Source organism: Carassius auratus, unplaced genomic scaffold (assembly GCF_003368295.1).
Source record: "Carassius auratus strain Wakin unplaced genomic scaffold, ASM336829v1 scaf_tig00216177, whole genome shotgun sequence".
NCBI classification, from domain to species: Eukaryota; Metazoa; Chordata; class Actinopteri; order Cypriniformes; family Cyprinidae; genus Carassius; species Carassius auratus.
In genome coordinates this window covers 12,668-34,457 of record NW_020528441.1, presented here as the reverse complement: position 1 = coordinate 34,457, position 21,790 = coordinate 12,668, and the positions used below count along the sequence as shown (strand labels likewise).

Here is a 21,790-nt window from a genome sequence, read left to right as displayed (position 1 = left end):
TTAGATAGAGAGAGAGACAGATAGACAGACAGACAGACAGATAGACAGATGGACAGATAGACAGATTAGATAGACAGAAGAGACAGATAGAAGATTTAAAAGTCTATGAAAGAAACTCAGAATTGTACTGATGATTCATGGGCCTGACCTTTATGTACAAATGTGGTCTCTATGGTTACAGATAAATTCGAAACTATTATTAATTTCAGGCTGATGTCCTAGTTTGAAATGATGGCATTACCCCTGAGTAAATTCAACCTTTGATAATGACATCATCTAAACAGAGATATCCAAACTTACTGTCAAACACAAGCGTACCTATCCCATCTGTGTGTACACAAACATACACTTGTGCATGACGCCAGTGGTGTTTACTCACAGGCTCCACGGCCGGCTGGAACTGTCTGTTGTACAGCTCCTGGCAGTTGTTAAAGATGTACTCATATGTGGAGTTGAGGCATGCTTTCACACAGTCCCTGACCACATGGGCGGCACGCGGGGGAGACTGCAGCTCCAGAACCTGGACACAGGGGGCACCAGAGAAGACAAGAATACATCTATATAAAAAACAATGTAACACCCGCTAACAAATCAATAGTGACTAATCTCCATTATGAAAGCCCGCACAAAAGCCTCTCTCTTACAGCACAAAGAAATCAATCTTCATCTCAAACCTTCTATTATCTTCTTCTACGGTATGAACTCAGGCAGACAGAAACGACAGAGCGTTTACTCAAGAATATATGAAACACAGTTGAATTACTCATCTCTATAGGATCCGTCACTCAATATATGTAATACAAATACGACCTACATCCCTTTATAAAACAACAAGAAGGTCGCTACAGCATGCCATTGCTTGATCTGATTTAGAGGTACGTTATTTTACCTTCAGTCTGAAGAATGTAATGCTGGTCAGCAAATCCACAGTGGATTTGAGATCTGCTAGACGTGGTTTACTGCTGGCTGGAAAATTATTCTGGAGATCAAAAAGACAGAAAGAAGATCACAGGAAGCTTGAGTGAGAAGCACATTATGACAGGGAAAATGGATACTTAAGGAAGAACAAACAATGCATCACTTATCTATGCACACGCATTATGTTTACCGATCAAGTCTAAAAATCTTTATAACATGTATACATGCCAGGCACTCTCAAAATCAGTGGAAAAACATATATATCTATATGACCTAACTGGCTGCATCTCAGTCTGCATTATAATGAACATTGTTCTGAAATGAAATGCATGATTCCTAAATAAACAAATATATGTACATATGAAAACTGATTGGCAAATCATGATTTGTGCATAAAACAAACATTTTACAAAAAATTTATTTAACGTTTGTTTTTTTTTTTTTCACTTTGTTACACACAATCAACATTTTTGCAAAAAATGTCCATTATGCATAAATTGCATTGTTTTACTCTTTTCCATTTGCCCACTTTCAATGTTAAACCATAAAAAAAAAATCATTAATAATAATAATTATAGTAATAAATTAAAATATGTTGCCCGAGATGATAGCCCAAGGCTCCAGCATCCCTGTGACCCTACAGAGGACAAGTGGCTTGAAGAAGGGATGGATGGATGGACAGAACACCTGTACTTACAAATTTTGTCCATTTATATATATCTACACAGGTGTATTGTACTCACATATCTTTATTTTTTATTATCTGTATGTTGTTGTTTCTCTGTGTACTGGAAGCTTCTGTCACCAAAACAAATTCCTTGTATGTGCAAATATACTTGGCAATAAATCTCTTTCTGATTCTGGCCATTATAAAATAATAATGAAATGTTTTAAAGATTAATGACTTAATGATGACTAAAGATCTATCAGTATTAAAATAAATAAATAAATTCCCCCTAATAAAAACCTTGTCAAAAGTTTCCAAAGGAGACAACAGTCTCAGTGAAGAGCTTGAGAAATTTAAGATGCAGTATGACAACAAAGAATAAAATGGGATGACAAAAAGGTAAATAACAACACGTGTAAGCAGCAAAATATTTTTTAATGTGTGTCATTTTCCAACTAAGCTGTAATTTATTTTACACCACAGCATCCTAGTGTGCATAAACTGTGTCTGTAGATTAGGTTCGGGTAAAGACCATGATGAATACTTACTCTGTATGTTGACAGGTCAATTCGGAGAGAGTTATGGAGCTGATCCAGCAGTCTAACAAAGCGATCTTTCTGCATTAACAGAGAGAAAAATGAGTCAGTGGTGAATAAAATCTAGCAAACAAAAAAGATTGGCTGTTTCTTTCTGCATTTTGAAAGCCAAAGCATGGTTTAGTTATTGAGTCAGAACACAAGATGTGTTTCTTTGACACCAGTCTCACTTTGAATGGGATCTAGACCTTGAACCAAGGACACAGAGCGTGGACACACATGAACAAAAACATACTGGCTTTTGGATTAATCCATCTGATGGCAATGAGACAACCTAAAAGGGATTCAAAGGTTCAGGGACACTGAAGTTCTCAGTTATTCACCGTGCTGTCTCTTTTCAAAATCCTTGTATTAGCAACACTCCTACAGAAGAAGGGCGAGTTTGTATTTATGCTTTGATAGGAGGAGCTGGCAAGATAGCATCTTCATCTGTGTCGTATGAGAGCCTCAGTGCATTTAGGATCAAAGGTTTTATGTGACTCTGATAATAACAGTCAAACTCACTATCACTGTGTGATCGAATGTGACATTATATCTTACACAACAGGTAATTCCGGTTTTGAATTTGGCTGAGCAACATTCCAAAAGCATGTATCGCTTTTCTGTGTTTGCATGTTCAAGAAAGATTTTCCAGATTATATCATTACACTACACATCAGTATCATTAAACTACTCAGCAGCTCAGACTACTATTCAAAAGTTTAGGTTTGATAAAATTTTTATAATTTTTATTATTAAATTAATAATAATTTAATAATTAATATTAAATTATTAAATATTACAAAATATTTTAGAAGAACATTGCTATTTAAAATAACTGTTTTAATATATTTGACTATAAATATTGTGTCTACTTGAATATATTATTATTAATTAATCCATTCCTGTGGTTTCAGTGGCCATGACTCCAGTCTTCAGGGTCACATGATGCCTCTGAAATCATTCTGATGTCCCGATTTGGTGCTCAAGACACATTTATTATATTACCAATGCTGGAAACATTGACACCTAATATTTTTGTGGAAATGGTGACACATTTTTCCAAGATGCTTCCATGAATACAAAGTTGAAAATAATTTATTTTAACAATTATTTCAAATGGAAATCTTTCATGACAACATGTTTCTTTACTGTCACTTTATGCATGCTTATTGAATAAAATAATTAATTTCTTTTTACATGTTTGCACATATATATATATACAAAAACACAGTTGTTTTTGCATTACCCCAAAGTTGGAGGCAGTGAAGCGGTCACAGGCGGAGACGTTGGTGACTGAGGTGGGATGAGCGTAGAATGCGTTGATGTTGGCCAGGAGTGTGCTCATTACCGCAGGAATACCAGACAGCATGTATTTATAGGAAAGACATGCAAAATGCCTACAGGTGGAGAGACACAGACATCCAGGAAGAAACGGAGCATGCTTTTATTATTTGAATAAAGTGACATTACTATTATTACTTAGTATTGCGATGCTGTCTATGCAGGGTCAGAAAGCTCTCGGATTTCATCAAAAATATCTTAATGTGTGTTTTGAAGATGAACAAAGGTCTTACGTGTTTGGAACAACATGAGGTGAGTAATTACTACATTCATAAACACATAATCAGGTTTAATGTGTTGAATAGGATTAATAGTTCTAACTAACTGATTACTGATGTGGTTACACAATGCTACAAGCAGATAATTCCTATTAACAAAGGACTGTCAGGATACAGAAGAAATGCTCCAGGGCTTACGTCATGGCCTGATAGATGGATTCTATTCCGTAGCGCATGGCAAATTCGTCTACAATATCCTGAGCAAGCTCATCAAAGTAGACCTTCCAGGCATCATCTCCTCGTGCCGTGGGCAACTTCACCACACCTTGTCCTTCAACGTCTGTCACAAAGTGAAAAATATTCTACAAAAAAAGAGAGGGAGAAAGAGGCTCGGTGATGTCCTTTGCTATAGAAATGATTGTGTGTTTTTTGCTTTCAGGCATACAGTTAATATATTAGATATGGTCAGATTTGAGTTAGATTTTGTAATATTTCCACAGCCTTATTCTCACCCAGGCTGCATTTATTTGATGCAAATTTCAGTTAAAATTGTACAAAATAATTGCAATTTAAAATAAGTGTTTTATTATATTTTAAAACGTCATTAAATCCTGTGATGCAAAGCTGAATCTTCAGCGTCATTACTCCAGTCGTAAATGTCACCTGATCCTACAGAAGTCATTCTAATATACTGATTTGCTGCTCAGTATTTTGCATTATTTTCAATGTTGTAAACAGTTGTGCTGCTTGGAAACCATGATACATTTTTCAAAGAACAGGTTCAAAAAACAGCATATCTTTTTTAAACAATATAGAAGATCATCATGGTCACATTTGAATTTAATGCATTCACGCCGAATAAAAGTAAATTCTTTTAAAAACCGTAACTGCACATTATTTGCACTGTAGTGTACACAGACATTTGTTATCTAAAAAGAATTCAAAGCGGTGTGTGAAGGTATTTACCTCGTGCAAACATGTGTACTGAACATGATAAGGGGCCACTTTCTCTTCCCCTTTAATTTCCACACTTATCTGCAGTCTGATGGCCCCTGATACCGCTGACTTGTCTGTGCGTTTTTCTGCAAAAGTTTAAGATAACACATGGCCATTACATATCTGATACGAAACACAATTCTTCAATTTATCGCATCTCGTAATGGTGACCCTTGATCCATGCATAGCAGTAGATACAGTTACATTTAACTTTTTTTCAAGAGAAAACAAATGTAAAGACATCAAATCTTTAAAATGAATACTAATACTGAGTATTTCCATCAGAAACAAACAATGTGTTGTTTTAGAAACCATACTTTCTGTAACATTATTATGCACTCGTGTGGCTGTAGACCATCTGACTGACTGTAAAAGATCCAGTGCTAATGTTCGACATATTTAATTTATTATGCAAGTCACAATCTTATCTTTGATCTAAATGCATTTCATGCAAATCATTCCATTATAAGATTTTTTTGGGACCAGGCTTATTAAAGCATTAAGAATAAAATAATATATACATATTATTACAAATCACATTTAATATTTTAGGCATAGATAATTTATGACATGCACGGAAACTGCAACACTTAGACAGACAGATGGTTTCATTTCTTGTGTGGCATGCTATAGAGCCATTCAGTTCATAGTCCTAAAACCTTTAAGAAAATTACCAGTGTCTAGTCATGAGTTCCCTTGAGAATTTCTAATGGGTTTTTCAAATATCACTTTTAGATTTATGAGAAAAATAAGCTCTTCTTTAGCCCTTGTGGAGCAACTTCAGCTTTCAGTATTGAAAAAAATTTGCACATGAAGGTTTAAAAATTCATGTAACACTGTGTAATTTATTTTGTGGAACAAAACATAAAACCTTTTCAAAATTCCAGAGGGGACCCACAGCAAAATAGACTTCAAGTTTGTCTACAAATTGACATCATGCCTTAAAATCAGGAGAGCTACAGTACATTCAAAGCCCTAGAGAATAAAAAAGATCATTCATTTAAACAAAAAATCAGTAACACCACACATGTGACACATGCATAAGCAGAGGAACTTACCGAGGTTGTACCAGACATCCATTTCTCCGCTGAGGGTTCGGACCTCAATTATGCTCTGACCCAAAAAGTCATCAGATTCTCTCTTCAGACGCTGCTTCACACGAGACTTTATATCGTCATCTTCATCCCACACACGCAGTTTAATGCGGTCAGATGAATTGTGACACTCACTAGGGAGGAGAAGGTAAATTTGTGAACAAATCCCAGCTGCTTTATAAAAGAGAGCTGAGATTTCAACAAAGTTGACAACTAATCATTATTAACACAAGTTGCTATATTTTTGACAAATGTAAACAGTGTAGTTATATTGATGAACCTAACTGTATTACTTTTACTTTTTACAGTGATATTTATTAAAAACAAATGTATTCAATAAACTAAGCATTATCTATTTCATTAAAAAAAAAAAAAAAAATTTAAAGGGATAGTTCACCCAAAAAATACATTTATGTCATCATTTACTCATCTACAATTGCTCCAAACCTGAATGAATTTATTTCTTCTATTGTTAACCAAACAATCAAAAGTTGTTTGTAGCCACTGACTTCCATTGTATTTTTTATTTGTTTATTATGGAAGTAAATGGCTGCCAGCAACTGTTTGGTTACCAACATTCTTGAAACTATCCTTGAAAACATGCTATTGCTTTTATAAAACAACAGGTTATTAAATAATGGTAAGGCACAATATTAACATGGTTAAGGGTGTCTTACAACACTGCTTAACCATGTTTATTTGAAAGATTATTGCTTCTTATATGTTGTATTAAGCCATATAAGATTATTTGTCAAATGTAATGCAATGCAGTACTTTCTTCCGGTATAACACTTTTTAACAAACTAGTGCAAAATTCACCTTTAAAATCTTCCTCATAATTTTTTTGTAAATCATTTGTTGTTCTCTTAGGGGCCGTTTATGCGATGTTTCAGCCGAGAACGGGAATTTTTTATGCTTTTTGCCTGTTCATTTAAACCAAATGGTGTTTGGGGAATGAAAAAAGCATACTTTTGAAAAACGTGTAAACAACACCAATACTGGAATCTTTGAAAACCGTGATGTCATGCGTGTACACAGTATGGTAGGTAGACATGCGGCAGTACATGCCGATTTTAAAGGCAAGCGCGCACAAACATATACAACAATGGTAGCCTACTGTTGCAAAGCGTGGATTACTTCACCAATATTACAACCAACAGCGGAGATACAAGATATAATCGTCACAATCGTCGAGAGCATTAGAAGAAATATCTGAGACAAGAGTGATGACATATAACAACACCTAAAGCAATGATTTCCTGATTACATTAAAAAGAAATGCAAATAAGAACACAGCAGATAAAAGGACAGGATTCCAAAAGAGCAAAGAGAACAGAAAAATATTGTAAAAGACTCACAGAATTGAACGTCTCCTCCCACACAGGGTTTAAGGTTACCGTAGATGGTTTGGTTCTCTTCTTAGTCTTGCCAACCTGAACGGTCACATACGGATCACTGGAACCAGTTTCTGTCTTTAGCCTGCAGGCCCTGAGCGCTCACCACTGGAAAAAACACATGAACAAACAGGACTCTTGTATGGGAAAATGTATTCCAATGCTGGCACAGTGCATGATCATTAAAAGCTCTATTAGAAATCTGCATTTATAAAACCTTCCTTGATTTACAGAAAGGTATGAGAGCAATAACAGCTGTCCCTGCTTCCGTACCCGTGATGGAGATTTTGGCAGACCACTTTGATGTTCCGTCAAGCACAGTCTGTTTGATGGCCTTCATCTGCTGAGCCATGGTTCAGTTTAGTCATATTGAACACAAGCCTTATCATTTCAAATATTTCAGGCCTGTTCCTCTCTCGGATCTTCATGCGGTCCTTCATGGCTGATATGATGTGCTGGGTTCTGTCCCTCTGCTCCGGTTTTGGAGCTCTTCTCAGCAGCTCCTAGCAATCGTAAAGAAGTGTTTAATGACATAATTGAATCACAAAATGAAACATGCAATGAAAAAAGAAATCAAAACATGACAAATACTATACACTTTTTGCATATTTGGCATATATTTCATGAATTGCATAGTGCATAATCTTAAATATTTCTTACAAATTTTTACATGCTTTCTCCTCACGGAGTTGGTAACTTTCATTAAAAAAGCATTTTTCAATGGCACAGATGTAACATTCATAAACAGATACTGCTAAGAAATTAAATAAACAGCTTACTGTAATTGTTGCATGAAGATTAAAGAAAGAATACATATATAGATTTGTTTTGCTGTTGCTGTTTTTTTTTCTGTGTTTGGTTGATGACTCACTCTGTAAACAGTCTGCGTTGAAAGCTCCTGGCATTTTCGTGGCATTTGACTCCACACTCTGAGCAGCGCATGCCCTGCACGCGCGATGCCCACAACAAACCCTCACACTCGTAGCAGTAGGTAGGCGTGGTGGCCGTCCACACTTCAAAGTTATGGGGTGTCGTGCAAGAAAATAGGGTAAATTCAGAGCCTGGAGGGTCTTCTTGTTACACGTGATTCTTCTACAGAGAGAAGAAAATACACTGAAAACAGTTTCTGCCATAAACAGGCCCTAGATGCAACCATGAAGAAGACATTTTAAAACAAACCCCAGATCACATGTAGGACGTGTTGAAATAAAACATCATGAAGTAGTGAAGAATGGTTCAAACAGAAAATAGACAGAAGCATTGAGAAGTACATAAAAAGGCAAGAGTACAAAGATACTCTAAATTCTGGTCCTGGTTCATGATGTAGGTGTAGTTATCCAAGTGGGCTCACAGGTGTCAAACTGATGACCAAATGAGAGCCACATCACATCTACATAAAGTGTAGGTGGCATACATCTTTTTCTATTTAAAAAAAAAAGTTTTCATCAATCCAAAGAAGCATTTTGAAGGATACCTTTACATTTTGATAAAAGACATTTTAACTAGAATTATGTCAACAATTACTCTATTATCTCTACAACACAAAAGCAACAAAAAACACTTAAATTAAAAATCAAATGAAAAAGATGCTGTCAAGCTATAAAAATGACAAAAAACATCTTTAAACGTAAAAATGTTACACAATTTGTTTACTCATGATTGGTCTGCTTCTGTATATTACTTTGAAAGTCTGCTAAAAGACATCATTCGTTCTTTTAATTTGTTAAAAATGATATATTTTCCTGGTGAGTACTTTTTAATGAAGACATTTGACACAAATAAGATCATTATTACCAAACTGTCACATGGTTACTGGTTACAATACATGTGACCAAATGGTATTCAATGATGTTAATCATGGCTTTCCAGTGAGTAGAAACTTATTTTGTTGTTGTTCCTTTTTGCAGTTCCATGAATGTCAGGCTGTTTTTAAAATGCATATTGTGAACTGTTCAACTGGGCTTTTCCAATAATTTTCCATTTATCCCAATCAACAATGATAGAACCAAGTCATGCATTGCATCTAGACTTTTTTTTGATGATCTGTTTCTCTCAAATGTATTTCACAATGCAGGACAAAAGCTCTGTCGCTAGTCTTGTTATAACACAAACAGCTTGATAAAGTGAGAAGCAGAAAGAAAACAGATGTTTGTGTTTGTTGCATCTCCTACCAGTTCTTCGTCCTTCAGTGAAGAGCGTGCAGCTAATGCATGAGAGATCCCTGCTTTCCTGGACTGCACAAGAGACTGAGAGGGGAGCAAAGGTTGAATATGAACATGAGCCTATTTATTAACAATCAGTAATTGTAGCACTCATTATACCATTTTATGCTCTCCCAGTGGGTTTAGCAAAAGTTGTCCTTTAAGTTTCCTTAAACACCTGGAAAATGTTGTTCTATGTGTGTTTCTACTACATTCCCGTTAATATGCTAAGCACTGTTCTGCCATTAATGGCACCAGGTCTAATTAAATGGCTTTTAGCATTTCATAGTTAACTTTGTAAATAATAAGTATAGTACCAACAACACATACAAAACCCAGCCTAGATAAACTGTTGATACATCATGCTGAACTCTCAGTGATTGTTACATAGCTAAAGGCAGACCCAATGCGCCAAAGATTGATTTTCCATGAGAACAGAGATAAGAGTATAATTTAGCCTCTCTTAGCTAATGACAGTGATTCAAAACATGCTAATGGCTTGGCTTTTTCTTTTCTTGAGCCCCCAATCACTCAGCAAGTCAATTGTGGTACAGGGTGAGTGACGGGGCTGGCAGGTCATGGTTAAGGTTCAGTCGATGGAGAAAAATGCCTGAAAGCTAACTACTGTACAAGGATCGATATTACATTGCTAGGCGAAAAACAAAATAAGAAAAAATAAGTATTTTATCCCTTGTATATCATTTGGATGGCACATCTTAATAATTATTAACAAAAAATATTACAATTTTGACAAAATAATGAAGGATAAAACATATGATAATGTTTATCACTCTAATTATGGGTAACATATTGGAAATGTTAAAGCAATGTTTATTAATCAATAAACACCACTATTATGGAATATATTATTGTTGGATAATGCACTGCTGAATAATGTTACTCTTCCTAACTTCTATGCATGTTAATATTAATATTATGCAAATATTTAAATTCTAATGATAAAATGTTTTTTATATGTACACGTCAACATTAAATTGGGCAACATTAGTGTCCAGGTTTGATTACACAGAAATATTTAACCACCGAATTCAGCGAGTGACCTTTCAGAATCGATTTGTGCAATAACCTTTGTTTATATTCAGCTTAAAACAACTTTTATATAAAAAGAAGTGCTTGCTGGCATGAAAACTGTTGTGCAAGTTTCTGACTCATGGGCATGTCAGTAAACTGGAGGAGAAGATGAGCACTTCAAATAAAGCTCTGCTTCTCAATCGTATGCACACTTGTCTGGTTTTTAATGCATTTAGTCACATAAGATGTCCTTCTTTAAGGGAGTAGAGAAGACATTCAACTACAAGATTGCTGGAAAATTACACGTATTACACCAATTACACCAAAATCCATTTTAAACAAAAACAGACCACTTGTAATATCAAACCCTTCTGAGACAGGATGTCATACGGTTATTCATTGGTGATATATTATTACTGCTCTGCAATCACACCAGAATAGAGCAGCAGACCAAAAGATGATGGTATCACACACTGAGGACCAATCATTTTTGACATATAAACTACATCTGTACAATATATATTATATTTTTTGCGTGAAAAAATTACAGCACTTTTGTCTTTAGTGTGGACGGAAAAAATGCTTGTCACTGGAATCTTCTAACATCGTGTCTTTTTAGGACGCGTATTATAGCTTAAATAATTTAGACCTTAAAAAAATCTTTACAAAGCATTCACTAATAGAAAGATTTACTTACCATGGCCTGGTAATGAAGGAAAGCAAAGCATTAGGAAAAAAAATATGACAAAAGATCAGATCATATTTCAGCTAAACTTTTAGTTATATTGGAAAGATTTAGATTACAACTGAAAATAATTGGAAATATTACCAAAAATGTGAAAATGTTGCATTTCAATATGGAACAATATGAAAAAAATAACAAATCAAAATCACTCACCACATCGCTAACCAAGGGGATAGGCTTCTTCTTCCTAAGGTCAGGCATGCTATCAATGCCAAATATTCCTCCTCCCCTAAAGATATTTATATGGATATTCCAGAATAAATAAAAAAACTGCTAAACAACAACATTGTTCAAAAACGGTGAAAGTGAATGAGTAAGAGATCATACCCAGCTTTGGCCCACGGATGTTTGTTATAGTCTCCATTGATATTCTGTTGAGAGGATGATCAAGTTGTGATGCATTAAAACAAATATTAAATGTTAAAACTTCATATAGACAACAAAAACAGCACGTAATGGAAAATAAGGAGAAAGAGGAATAGAGAAAGCCCTGCCATTTGGTTGATTGAATTTCACTATATTCATGAATATACAAGCAGAATGATCCAGTCACGAGAACAATTCCAGTCAAGGCAAGATTAAACATGCAAAGGCTCAGAATTCTCTAATGTAACTTCCTGTCAGAAAATCACAATTTAATTTACTTTCAAGACCTAAGTCTAACAAGAGAAAATTATTTTTGCTTTTGATGTGAATGCAGAAAGATAAAGGCCTATCTTTCAAAGAAGCAATTATATATATATATATATATATATATATATATATATATATATATATATATATAACTAGAATAAACAAGTTTTTATATTTAGAATATTTTTGTTAACTATATAATTAGGACAAATAATTGAAGTAGCATTTATGCCACCTCCGTGCTGTCAAAACACAGACCATGTTATCTCATCATCATAACTCATCATTTGGCAACAGGCTGTGCACTAAATGAAGCATTTCTTACTCCAAAAGAGATTAATTGTTAATGTAATTGCAACAAAATCAATAACCTCCCAATGCAAGATCATTTGTAATGCCAAACCCCTCAAAACAAAAAAATCATAGCTATAAAACTCTGACTCAGCAACCCTAGGCCTTAAAATGAATCTGCCATCACAGTTTCTATTTTATACGGTATAACCGGGAGGGATACTTTAATGAGCCACAATCAATAACACAGACTGAAAATGTGTGTAATGTTTACAATGCAGCATAGAGTACAAGCCATGAGAACAAGGCATGATTTAAACAACGAAATAAAACAGACACAAGTAACTCAACACAATGCAGGAAACCCAAATCAAGGAAGCCTGTTAGCACCATGCACACTAGAGACCTTCAAACAGCATCATTTATCTCTAGCAGTGCGAACATAAAACACCAAGGCACTTTTTAAACCATGTGAAAAATATATAACCTGATCTTCATCCTGGCTTCCATCTGAAAATAACAATAAATAGCACAACAGGCTATCACACCATTTTAACCAGAACTAGACAACACTCTTTAAATAGACATAAAGCAATTAAACTTGTTGTTCAAGAACATATTTACAGTACATCTGCGGATGAACATGAACTGCATAAGTGTTGGGATTTCACAATTAATCAAGACAGTTCATAAAAGTTTCACTAAGATGTATTATTCATTTATAATGGCTCCTAAATTTTCACTGCACTCTACTTTCATGTTTGATTTGTTTTAATTTCAATTTGATGAGTGTAATTAGTTTGTTTGAGCCTGGGGAACCAGATTAGTTTAACACCCAGCAGGACGCTTGGTAATATATCTGCAGGAAAGGACCAAACACCCACTGGCTACGTTCCTGATGAAATCAGATATTTTATAGCTAAACAAGTGTTTAAATGTTATTTGTGAGTCACATTTGATGTGCATAGCCACCAGAATGATTTATTTTCAATTCCTGACATACATTTCAGAAGATTGACTTCACAGAAATTAACTAACACTGAAAATTTGAAACGTCAGAAGAACTTCTAACACGTGACAATGAAGGAGATGTTTAGAGCCTCCAAACTCAATATACCTGGGTTCAAATCATCTTCAGAAAATGTTGACATGGTCCCTATACTGAGTTGTCTTCTGGACTCTCTCTTCTCCCTTAGGATCTGCTGGAAACTTCTGAGGCACTTCAGACGACGTGCATCCCGCTGACTAAGCTCTGCTTCACTACTTCCTTCTGTAGAGGACTCGGTGGGAGGCTGCGTTTCCCCTGCCAGTGTTCTTTGCTCCTCTTCTACTGCTAGATTCTCAGGAGAAAAAGAGTCTGGGATAATGTCTGTAGAGAAACACTGTGGTAACGGAGCATTGGTTGGATGTCCAGATGTAGCATCTGATGCATTACTGGTGGATGAGTCCAACCCTGGAGAATTAGGATGTTCTGAATGTTCAGGCAATTCAGGTTTTCCTTTGGTGGAGATGCATTGAGGTATCTCTATGAAACCTTTTTCTGTAACGATGGCTTGAGGCTGCTCAGAATAATTTGTTTCTATTTGTGTAGTCTCCATCTCTGTTTGAGGCATGTCTAAATTTGGTGTCTCAGTATTTACCATTCCTTGTGGTTCCTCACATGGGGAGATCTGTGTATGGACTTCGACCCTTTCACCAGGCGTAGTAGCAGTAGCTCCATCCATCTTCTTCAGAGCTCCTCGCAAGGCAGTTTTGAAATCAAGAACTGCTCTACCAAACTTTTTCACATTAAACGTCACATTACTGTCATCAGCAGAGCCTGGCTTCCAGTCAGGGACATTTTGATTACAGAGTGATGTACCTTCATATAGAAGGTTTCTGGATGGCTCAACAATCACACTTTCTGTTGACTTGCTTTTAAATGGAACTACACAATTTTCACAAGATGATGCACAATTCTGATCAACAGAGCTCTGAGGACATTTAACATGTGCATTGCAATTGTGGCAGCCAAAACCAGGTTCTTCAGGCAGCATTTCTGCATCATACAGCTTCCAATCTCCTCTATTGCTAACAGGAGAGTTGTAGTGTCCAGATACTATGGAAATTTGATCCGAGGTGCCCATCTTACAAGTACTTACAGCTCTTGATGGGTCCCAGCTGCTCACTTCACCCATGCAGCACTCTACCTCTTCAAAACTGCCTTGTCTGGAGCAAGAATCATCTTCGCTCCAACAGATATCTCCGCTCCCACTATGTTTTAAAGCCACTGGGTTCCAGGTCTGACTTTCACCCCCTGCTTTGCCATGTCCAAAGTTGGGTTTTTCTGGATCAGATTCAGACTTGGAACTCTGACCCGAAGACAGAGAACTGGTGCTCGGACAGTCCTGTCCATCCTGGCGCTCAAGGTAACCGAAGCTAAGCTTCCTTCTCCTTGCACCTTGAGATACATCAGACCTTTGATTAGATGCTTCTTGTATAAAAGGATGATGTTCATTGTGGTTTGAAGTCTCAACACTAGTGAAAGCTGACTGCCTTGGTGCCTCTTTGTGCTTCCCATCTACGACTTGATATTCTGAGAGTATATCACCACAGCTATTTGAGGATTCAACAGTGTAGCAGCCTATACTAACAGTGTTATCTGATTTGTGTGTATGGAGGGAGTGACCCTCAGTGCCACTCATTGCTCCTGGCCAAGTATTGACACCAGATTTGTTTCCAGAACGCATGCATTCGATCTCCATTAGGACAGCATCTACACAGCTAGAGACCTCCTCGACAGAGCCATGAACAGATGACAGGTACTCCCTCAAGTCTGAAATCTCCTCTTGAATTTTATTGATCCCTCTCAATTCCTTCAGAATGTGCTCAACGATAGCACTTGATTCTTCCTCTTTATAGTCTTCATTATTCCCCTCCACAACTTCATCCAGCATCGCCATATTTAACCTGCACAGCAAAGTCTCCGTCTGTCTTTCAGGCTCACCATCAAGTCCTCTACCAGACAAAAGCGTAGTCCCATTTACATCTTGGGTCATTTGGTTTTGAGCTACTGTAGAATTACTGTTGTGCTGCAAAGTGCAAGGAATTCTGATGCCTCCTTCTCGATTTAGCTCCACTTCCCCAACACAAGCTGCCCCAGAAACCACTCCCAGCCCATGTCCATTTGGCACCTGAGGTGAGCAGCAGACCTCTGCTGAAGCTAATCCTCTCCTGTAGTAGCTCTGCAGCTTTTCAACATCCTCTTCCCCCTCTTCATCCTCTTCTTCAATTCCAGCACAGTAAAGACCTGAAGGCTGGACAGAATGATCTGCAGATCCCTGCAAGAAACGATGAATTTTCCCACGCAACACCAGAGCAACTTTGGGATTAGGCTGCCTTCTCTTTGGCGCTGAAGTTTTCTTTTTGGGTCGGGGATATTGAGGGACACCTGTGCCATCCTGTCCATTGCAGCGGTTGCGGGAGAACATCGTTTTCCTCCCTTCTTCCATGCTGTAGAGCTGAATCACATTACTCAGGCTTGAAATACAGCATCTGATGATATAAGTGAGAGATTATCGGGTTGATTTAAGTAGGGCTAAATCCACGACTATGAGGGGAAAGTACATCTCGAAGCATCACACCAGCAAAAATTTACTGATTTTGTCAAGTAAATGACTGAATATGCATTTGATCTAGACCTTCAATTTTGTATACAGTTAATTTCCTCCCTTATCAAGGTTTTGTCATGTATTTTCAGCAACACAAAGTAAACAACAACACAGAGAATTGATCATCTGCATATGTTCTAACTCACCCAAAGCGCAGTTTAAAACACACTGAAAGTGTCTAATTATTAATTTTCACATGACCTGGTCCAAAATACCATTGACAGGGGTAAAATTTATTTGAATTATGTTGAAATGTGCCCCAATTATATTTATGCGAGCTTATGGGCAGCTCTATCAGGCTGACTAGCATTTTCTCCTCAAAAACACATTGAACATTATCCCTTTGTTTTTATCTCGCAAGAACTAAAATCTACCACACACAAAGATTCATATAAATAATTTGAAAATTAGTGATGCAAACACATATCTAAATAAATCAATCCATCAAACAAAATGTATAAAAGTGAAAGGACAAAGTAACATAATACTAGCATTCCAGCAGTAATATACAAAACAGCACTTTTGGCTTTGCTTATCTGCTAAAGAGAAAACATACAACAGATAAGGAGAGCAAAAGATAAACTAAAGACCTTTTAAGAACATTCACTTAAATCCATGGCATCTCAGTGCAACAGTAAAGTAATATAGTAACACAGCCCTGACATTACATTATATGATATACAAATTCTATTGCATAAATCAATCAAAATAATGTTTCCCTTCAAGAGAGCTGCATTAAAACCACAAAAGGCTATTCATTTTGTATATCTTGGTGCAATATACTATTTGCTATGCCTAACTCATTCTTCATGCATACTAAAGTACGAAATACAGCAAGATACAATTTTGTCATGGAAAATCTGCAAAAACAGACTCAGGAACATTTCATTCACTTTCGGAGATCAGTGTATAAAAATAACTGGAATCTTGGGAGAGCTGAAGATGCATGCTGGCTCATCGACTCCTTGTGGAGAGTCAATTAACCAGAGAAAATGTCACATGTTTGTGCAAAATCATGTGACATTGGATGAGTAGCCATGGAAACCATGTGCTATACCTGCAGTCAGGGTCTCTATAGAGAGATATCTATCTATATTCTAAGATGGGAGTTACCTGCATAAAACTCACTCTTCTATGTTTTATTCCATCTATGTTTCTTGTACTGTTATCTACTCCCAAGCATCAACTTAAGACAAGTTATACATGCAGGCAATCAGGAATTACTAATCGACCCATGGATGTTAAGCAGGTATAACCCAAAATAGAGTCAGAGTTATTCTGCTTATCTTATTTTGACACCCTTGTTCTGGGAGTCTGCATGCTGCATATATTTTTTGACAGACACCAACTGCATATTTTAGCAGTCTCTCCCAAATAAGTACACGGTCGAGTATGTCTCTCTGAGGTAGTGTTCGATTGGACAGTGAGGCTAAGAGAAGATGAGTTATGGTGTGGTTAAACCACAGTGTTATAAATGGTGTGAGAGTTGTGGCGGAAGTGTTATATCTCTCATATGTGATGAAACCTTAAGTCCTTCTGCATCTCCTGTCTCGATCGTACACTCACACTTGTCTAACTAGAAACAACTGGATGCGAGTTCTCAAAAGCCAAACATTTTTATGCCACATTTTGTTTACACAGTCTTACGCTTCACTAGTTTGCTTGCATGCCTCACGGTCTCGCCTTTTCACCTAGTCTTTTCCACACTCTCTCTATCTGTCATTCACTGTAGGTAAGGGCATTCAGGGGTGAGTGATCCACAAGCACAGTGAGAAGCACACTAATGTGGCTTTTTGAGATCACTGAAGCACAAGGGCTAAAGGTAACACCATTTCTGCATCTATGTGTTTTGCCCATCTTCAAGGCATGCGTTTTCTGTCTACCTAAAGGTGTGGAAGACAAAGGCACAGAACAAGCAGAGGCGTAGGGGATGCTGGAAGGAGAAAGCAGAGGGTAAACACACTACCACCCACAACACCAGCTTTTGAACATGGAGCACATTCACCTCAGTGAGACATTGAGACAGGAAGGTAGGGGACCAAAAAAAAATGAGGTGCCAGGCAAAGCGAGGCGTCTGTGACACTGAGTGCTTGAGGAACGTTTCACTTAGGGTAGCTAAAATTTCAGTCTTTCACCCAGCCCTACAGCTGTCCGGAAGATGATACACATTACTATGCCTCTACTACAGACATTATAAGTCCAAAAATTCAATTCCAGTGATTCCAATATTTCATCCCCTTTTCCTGGACAAAACAGATCTTTTTACCGAAATCAAAAACCAATTAATAAAAATAACAGCATTTCTCCTTGGCAACACACATTAAGCAATTTTCATTAAATACAAATAAATTGACTTTTAAAATGAGTTTACTGGGTGCAAAAAAAAAAAAAAAAGATTAATAATAATTATAAAAAATTCCATTACTGTGCAAAAGTCTTCAGCCACTAGTATTTTCACCAACAAAAAATGGTTTTAAGTCAGTTATTTCTATCTTTTGCTGTAGTGTGTTAGGAGTAAATATCAGTTTACATTTCCAAACATTATTTTTGCCATTAAATGTAATCCAGTGAGAATTTTGTTTGCACAGGGAGTCAGCCAGCAGCCAGTGCTCCACACAGAGATCTGATCTCACCATCATCAGTCTTTCTGGAATGACATGAAGAAACAGAACAAACTGAGACGGACTCAATCCAGAAGAACTGTGGTAATGTCTCCAAGACACTTCAAGAAACTTACCTGCAATGTTACCTGAAAGACAATGCACTCATGCACCAAGGGCAAAAGCTTTTTTTTTTAATGCATAGTGTGGTCACACCAAATGTTGATTTAATTTAGTTAAGTTAATAGAAGTTAATTCATAAAATATATTTATGGCATTATTTTTGAAGGCATCCTCACTTTAGAGCATTTTTACTCAAGTGCCTAAAACTTTCCACAGTACTGTAGCTTTGCAGGTTCCTTGAAGCGTTTTGGAGACATTGCCACAGTGCTTCTGGATTGAGTCTGTCTCAGTTTGTTCTGTTTCTTCATGTTATTCCAGAAAGACTGATGATGATGAGATCAGTGTGGAGCACTGGCTTTATTTATTATATACTATATATACTATATACTATGTGTGTGTGTGTGTGTGTGTGTGTGTGTGTGTGTGTGTGTGTGTGTATAATGTTTTTTTTCTTCATGAGTGCAGTGATCCAAAGTCAAAAAGTGCATTAAATAAATATAATTGATTAATGGTCAGCAACACGTATTAACCATTTTATTGTCAAAAAAATAAAGAAAATGTTTTTTATAATGCAATAGAAGGATCAAATAAATAGCTTCTTCGTGACTGATTATTAATTGGAATTTTAATTGCCAATGCCTCTTTCAGAGCTCACAGCTTTGCACACCACTTCTCACATCTTTCATATACAGTACCATATTACAAGTGAAGCATGTAATTGTCTACACAATGTGATGAATGCCAGGGTTTTTAATGAATCTTGCCTTTCACTGGGCTTTAGATTTGGTTCAAACACGTGTCTTTGCTGACACTACCAGACAGTGTGACCTTGCTACATACAGAAGACACACTTTCTATAGTACACACATAGAAGACTCAAATCTGTATGCCAGAAATTATAATTGTGAAAATATTACATCTTACTTAAAATAGAAAATGATTCTAACTATACGGCAAGCAAAGGCACAATAAGTTGATGATCAATTATAGAAAATTGCTGTGCCAATCTATTTCACTTTCTCTCATACTGACCCATGTCCCATTCTCTTTTTCACAATAATTGTATCCAGACAGTCAAGTGAAATGACTAGACATTCATCTACCAAAGCAAAAGCAATAGCACACAGTCTAAACAATGTTCGTAGAAGATCTATTCTTCACTGCAATCTGCTACATATTTTCAGATATTGATCATTTCATTGATCATGCTGTGTCTAAATGTTGCTTCAAACATCCAAAGCAAATAAGAACAAAAAGAAAAGAACTTTTAAAAACAACAGGTTGTGTGGAAGACAAGAATATTTTTTTGTGTGTTTTTTTCTTATTCAAGAATAAAAGACCAGAAATGCATTGAGGGTCAAGATTGAAGAACAATACCTACAGCACAGCACGACCTTTGAATTGAACTTGGCTACTTTTTTGCATGCAAACTAAGTAAATATTAAATCTGCCACACATTCAAAATGAAACGCAATCATAACAATGGAACAACAACCTGTTGACTTCACAGTAACTGCAACTAAATGAAAATAAGAGTGAGATAACCAGCCAGCTCCAATATCTATATTACTGAACATGCACTAAATTACAATAAAGTACCACTAACCAACACGATTACACTCAAACTTATATCAGTGGATGCATGACACCTTAGATAAGAGAGGAAAGTATTCAGATGATTAGATTAGTCCTGTTTATGTTTCAATTGCATAAACCTATATACAGTGAATAGAGTACTTGAAGAAATCATACACAAATAGATTTCCTTAATAATATTAACCAATACATAGTGCAACAAAATACAGAAAATAAAGCAAATCCTTTTCTAAAATAATTTTGTAAAAGCTTGCAATAAGATAAGTTCTCTAAATACTAACAGAAATTATTATCGAAAAATATTTAGTAAAAAAAAAAAAAAAAAATCCAACTTACCACGTTGAAGCTGCACAGATCAGTTAAACCACATGTCTATATGAAAAATATAGTGAGAATTTTCCAACAGAGTCGAATTATAAAAAGAGCTCCACATTGTGATTCAAATGTAGAAAGGGACTGGTTCAAGTCCAAAGATAAAATAAATGTCAAAAATAGAGTGAAAACGACAGATTTAGCTTTTATCCAAAGCTCCAGAGAGCTTCCACAATAATCCAATAAATTAACCTTAAAAAGAAATCAATGTCAGTTCCTTATGTTCTCTATTATAGCACAAGTTAAAGTCTATGTAGTCCTGGCAAGCTCCTCAATGCAATCTTCTCATTTCAATTATTGACGAACTATAATTCATTCAAATATACGCGTAATTCTTATTCCTGCTCCTTCACACACATTTGTGTCAGTGTTCCACTCCTCTATCTCTGATTCTCCCGTCTCTTCCTCCTACACTCCTCGGGCTTGTTGCTAAGAACACATCCACCCTCGGCTGTGTGTGAGTGTTCACACACTTTCACCCATTCTCCTTCTCTCTCTCTCTCGTTCTCTCGCTCTCCCTCACACTTCTGCCTTATTCACTCTTCACTTCTCCATCCATCTGTTTCTCTCTCTCTTCCTCCCCCTTGCGGAGGCTTGCACACACTCCACATCTCTCCTACAACTCTTCTTCCTCTCACTATGACATCATCTCATCGCTGTGTCCAAAGTGCTAGATGAGTTGCATCATGAGCGCAGCAAGTTTTTTTTCATGTAATTTTTGACAGATGAATTGCTTCAGGGATTAGTTCATCCACAAACAAACCTGACATTATTTATCCACCTTCATGTTGTTCCAAACCTGAATGTTTTTTTTTCATCTTCAGTTGATCATGAGAACATAAGTCTGTGGGTTATAATGTTGTTTTTGGTTATAATGTTGTGCTCGAAAAAAAAAATAAAATAAATAAAAAGTTCCATGGAATAAAGAAAGTCATACAGGTTTTAAACCGCATGAGGTTCAGTAAATGATGAGAACTGTCATTTTTGAGTGAACTAATGGATACATGAGTACAAGTTAAAAACAACAACAGCACATCATTTGGCAACACAATGGTTTTATATCTGCTGACAAGACTTGAGGGGACTAATAAAAAAATCTGCCAATTTTGTTTAATCAAGGCAGTACGCACACCACAATGAGGAAAACTATAAAAGTGAGAGGTTAGTACAGACATTTACAACATGAATGATAAACGTGTAAAGTTTATTTTTTTCTTTACAGTTAAAAAAGGGTACGATAAATATCTTGTGCACATTTAGCAATAACTAATATGAATTGGTCAATTATTTAAATAATGAAAATTATTTTAAATCATTTTGAAGCCATTTTGGAAGATTACT

General features: G+C 36.3%; 1 protein-coding gene and 1 pseudogene across 1 annotated transcript; both read right to left on the bottom strand.

Moving 5' to 3' along the window:
* Positions 1 to 379: 379 nt before the first annotated feature.
* LOC113097299 (protein unc-13 homolog B-like) lies at positions 380 to 14,090 on the bottom strand (annotated as a pseudogene).
* Positions 14,091 to 14,151: 61 nt separating this feature from the next.
* Positions 14,152 to 21,133, bottom strand: LOC113097298 (uncharacterized). Its single transcript, XM_026262537.1, has 3 exons — positions 20,414 to 21,133; positions 14,208 to 15,642; positions 14,152 to 14,172 (listed from the first exon to the last, which is right to left on the bottom strand). Exons 2-3 carry the CDS (start codon positions 15,597 to 15,599, stop codon positions 14,152 to 14,154), a joined length of 1,413 nt encoding a protein of 470 aa, XP_026118322.1. The 5' UTR covers positions 15,600 to 15,642; positions 20,414 to 21,133.
* Between the last annotated feature and the right edge of the window lie 657 nt (positions 21,134 to 21,790).

Excerpts from the sequence above, each read along its gene's own strand:
- LOC113097298 (XM_026262537.1), bottom strand. The coding sequence starts at position 15,599 with ATGGAAGAAGGGAGGAAAACGATGTTCTCCCGCAACCGCTGCAATGGA. Across the intron at positions 14,173-14,207 it reads CCTCGGATCAAATTTCCATA|AGGAGATTGGAAGCTGTATG; the intron begins GTATCTGGACAC and ends TGTTAGCAATAG.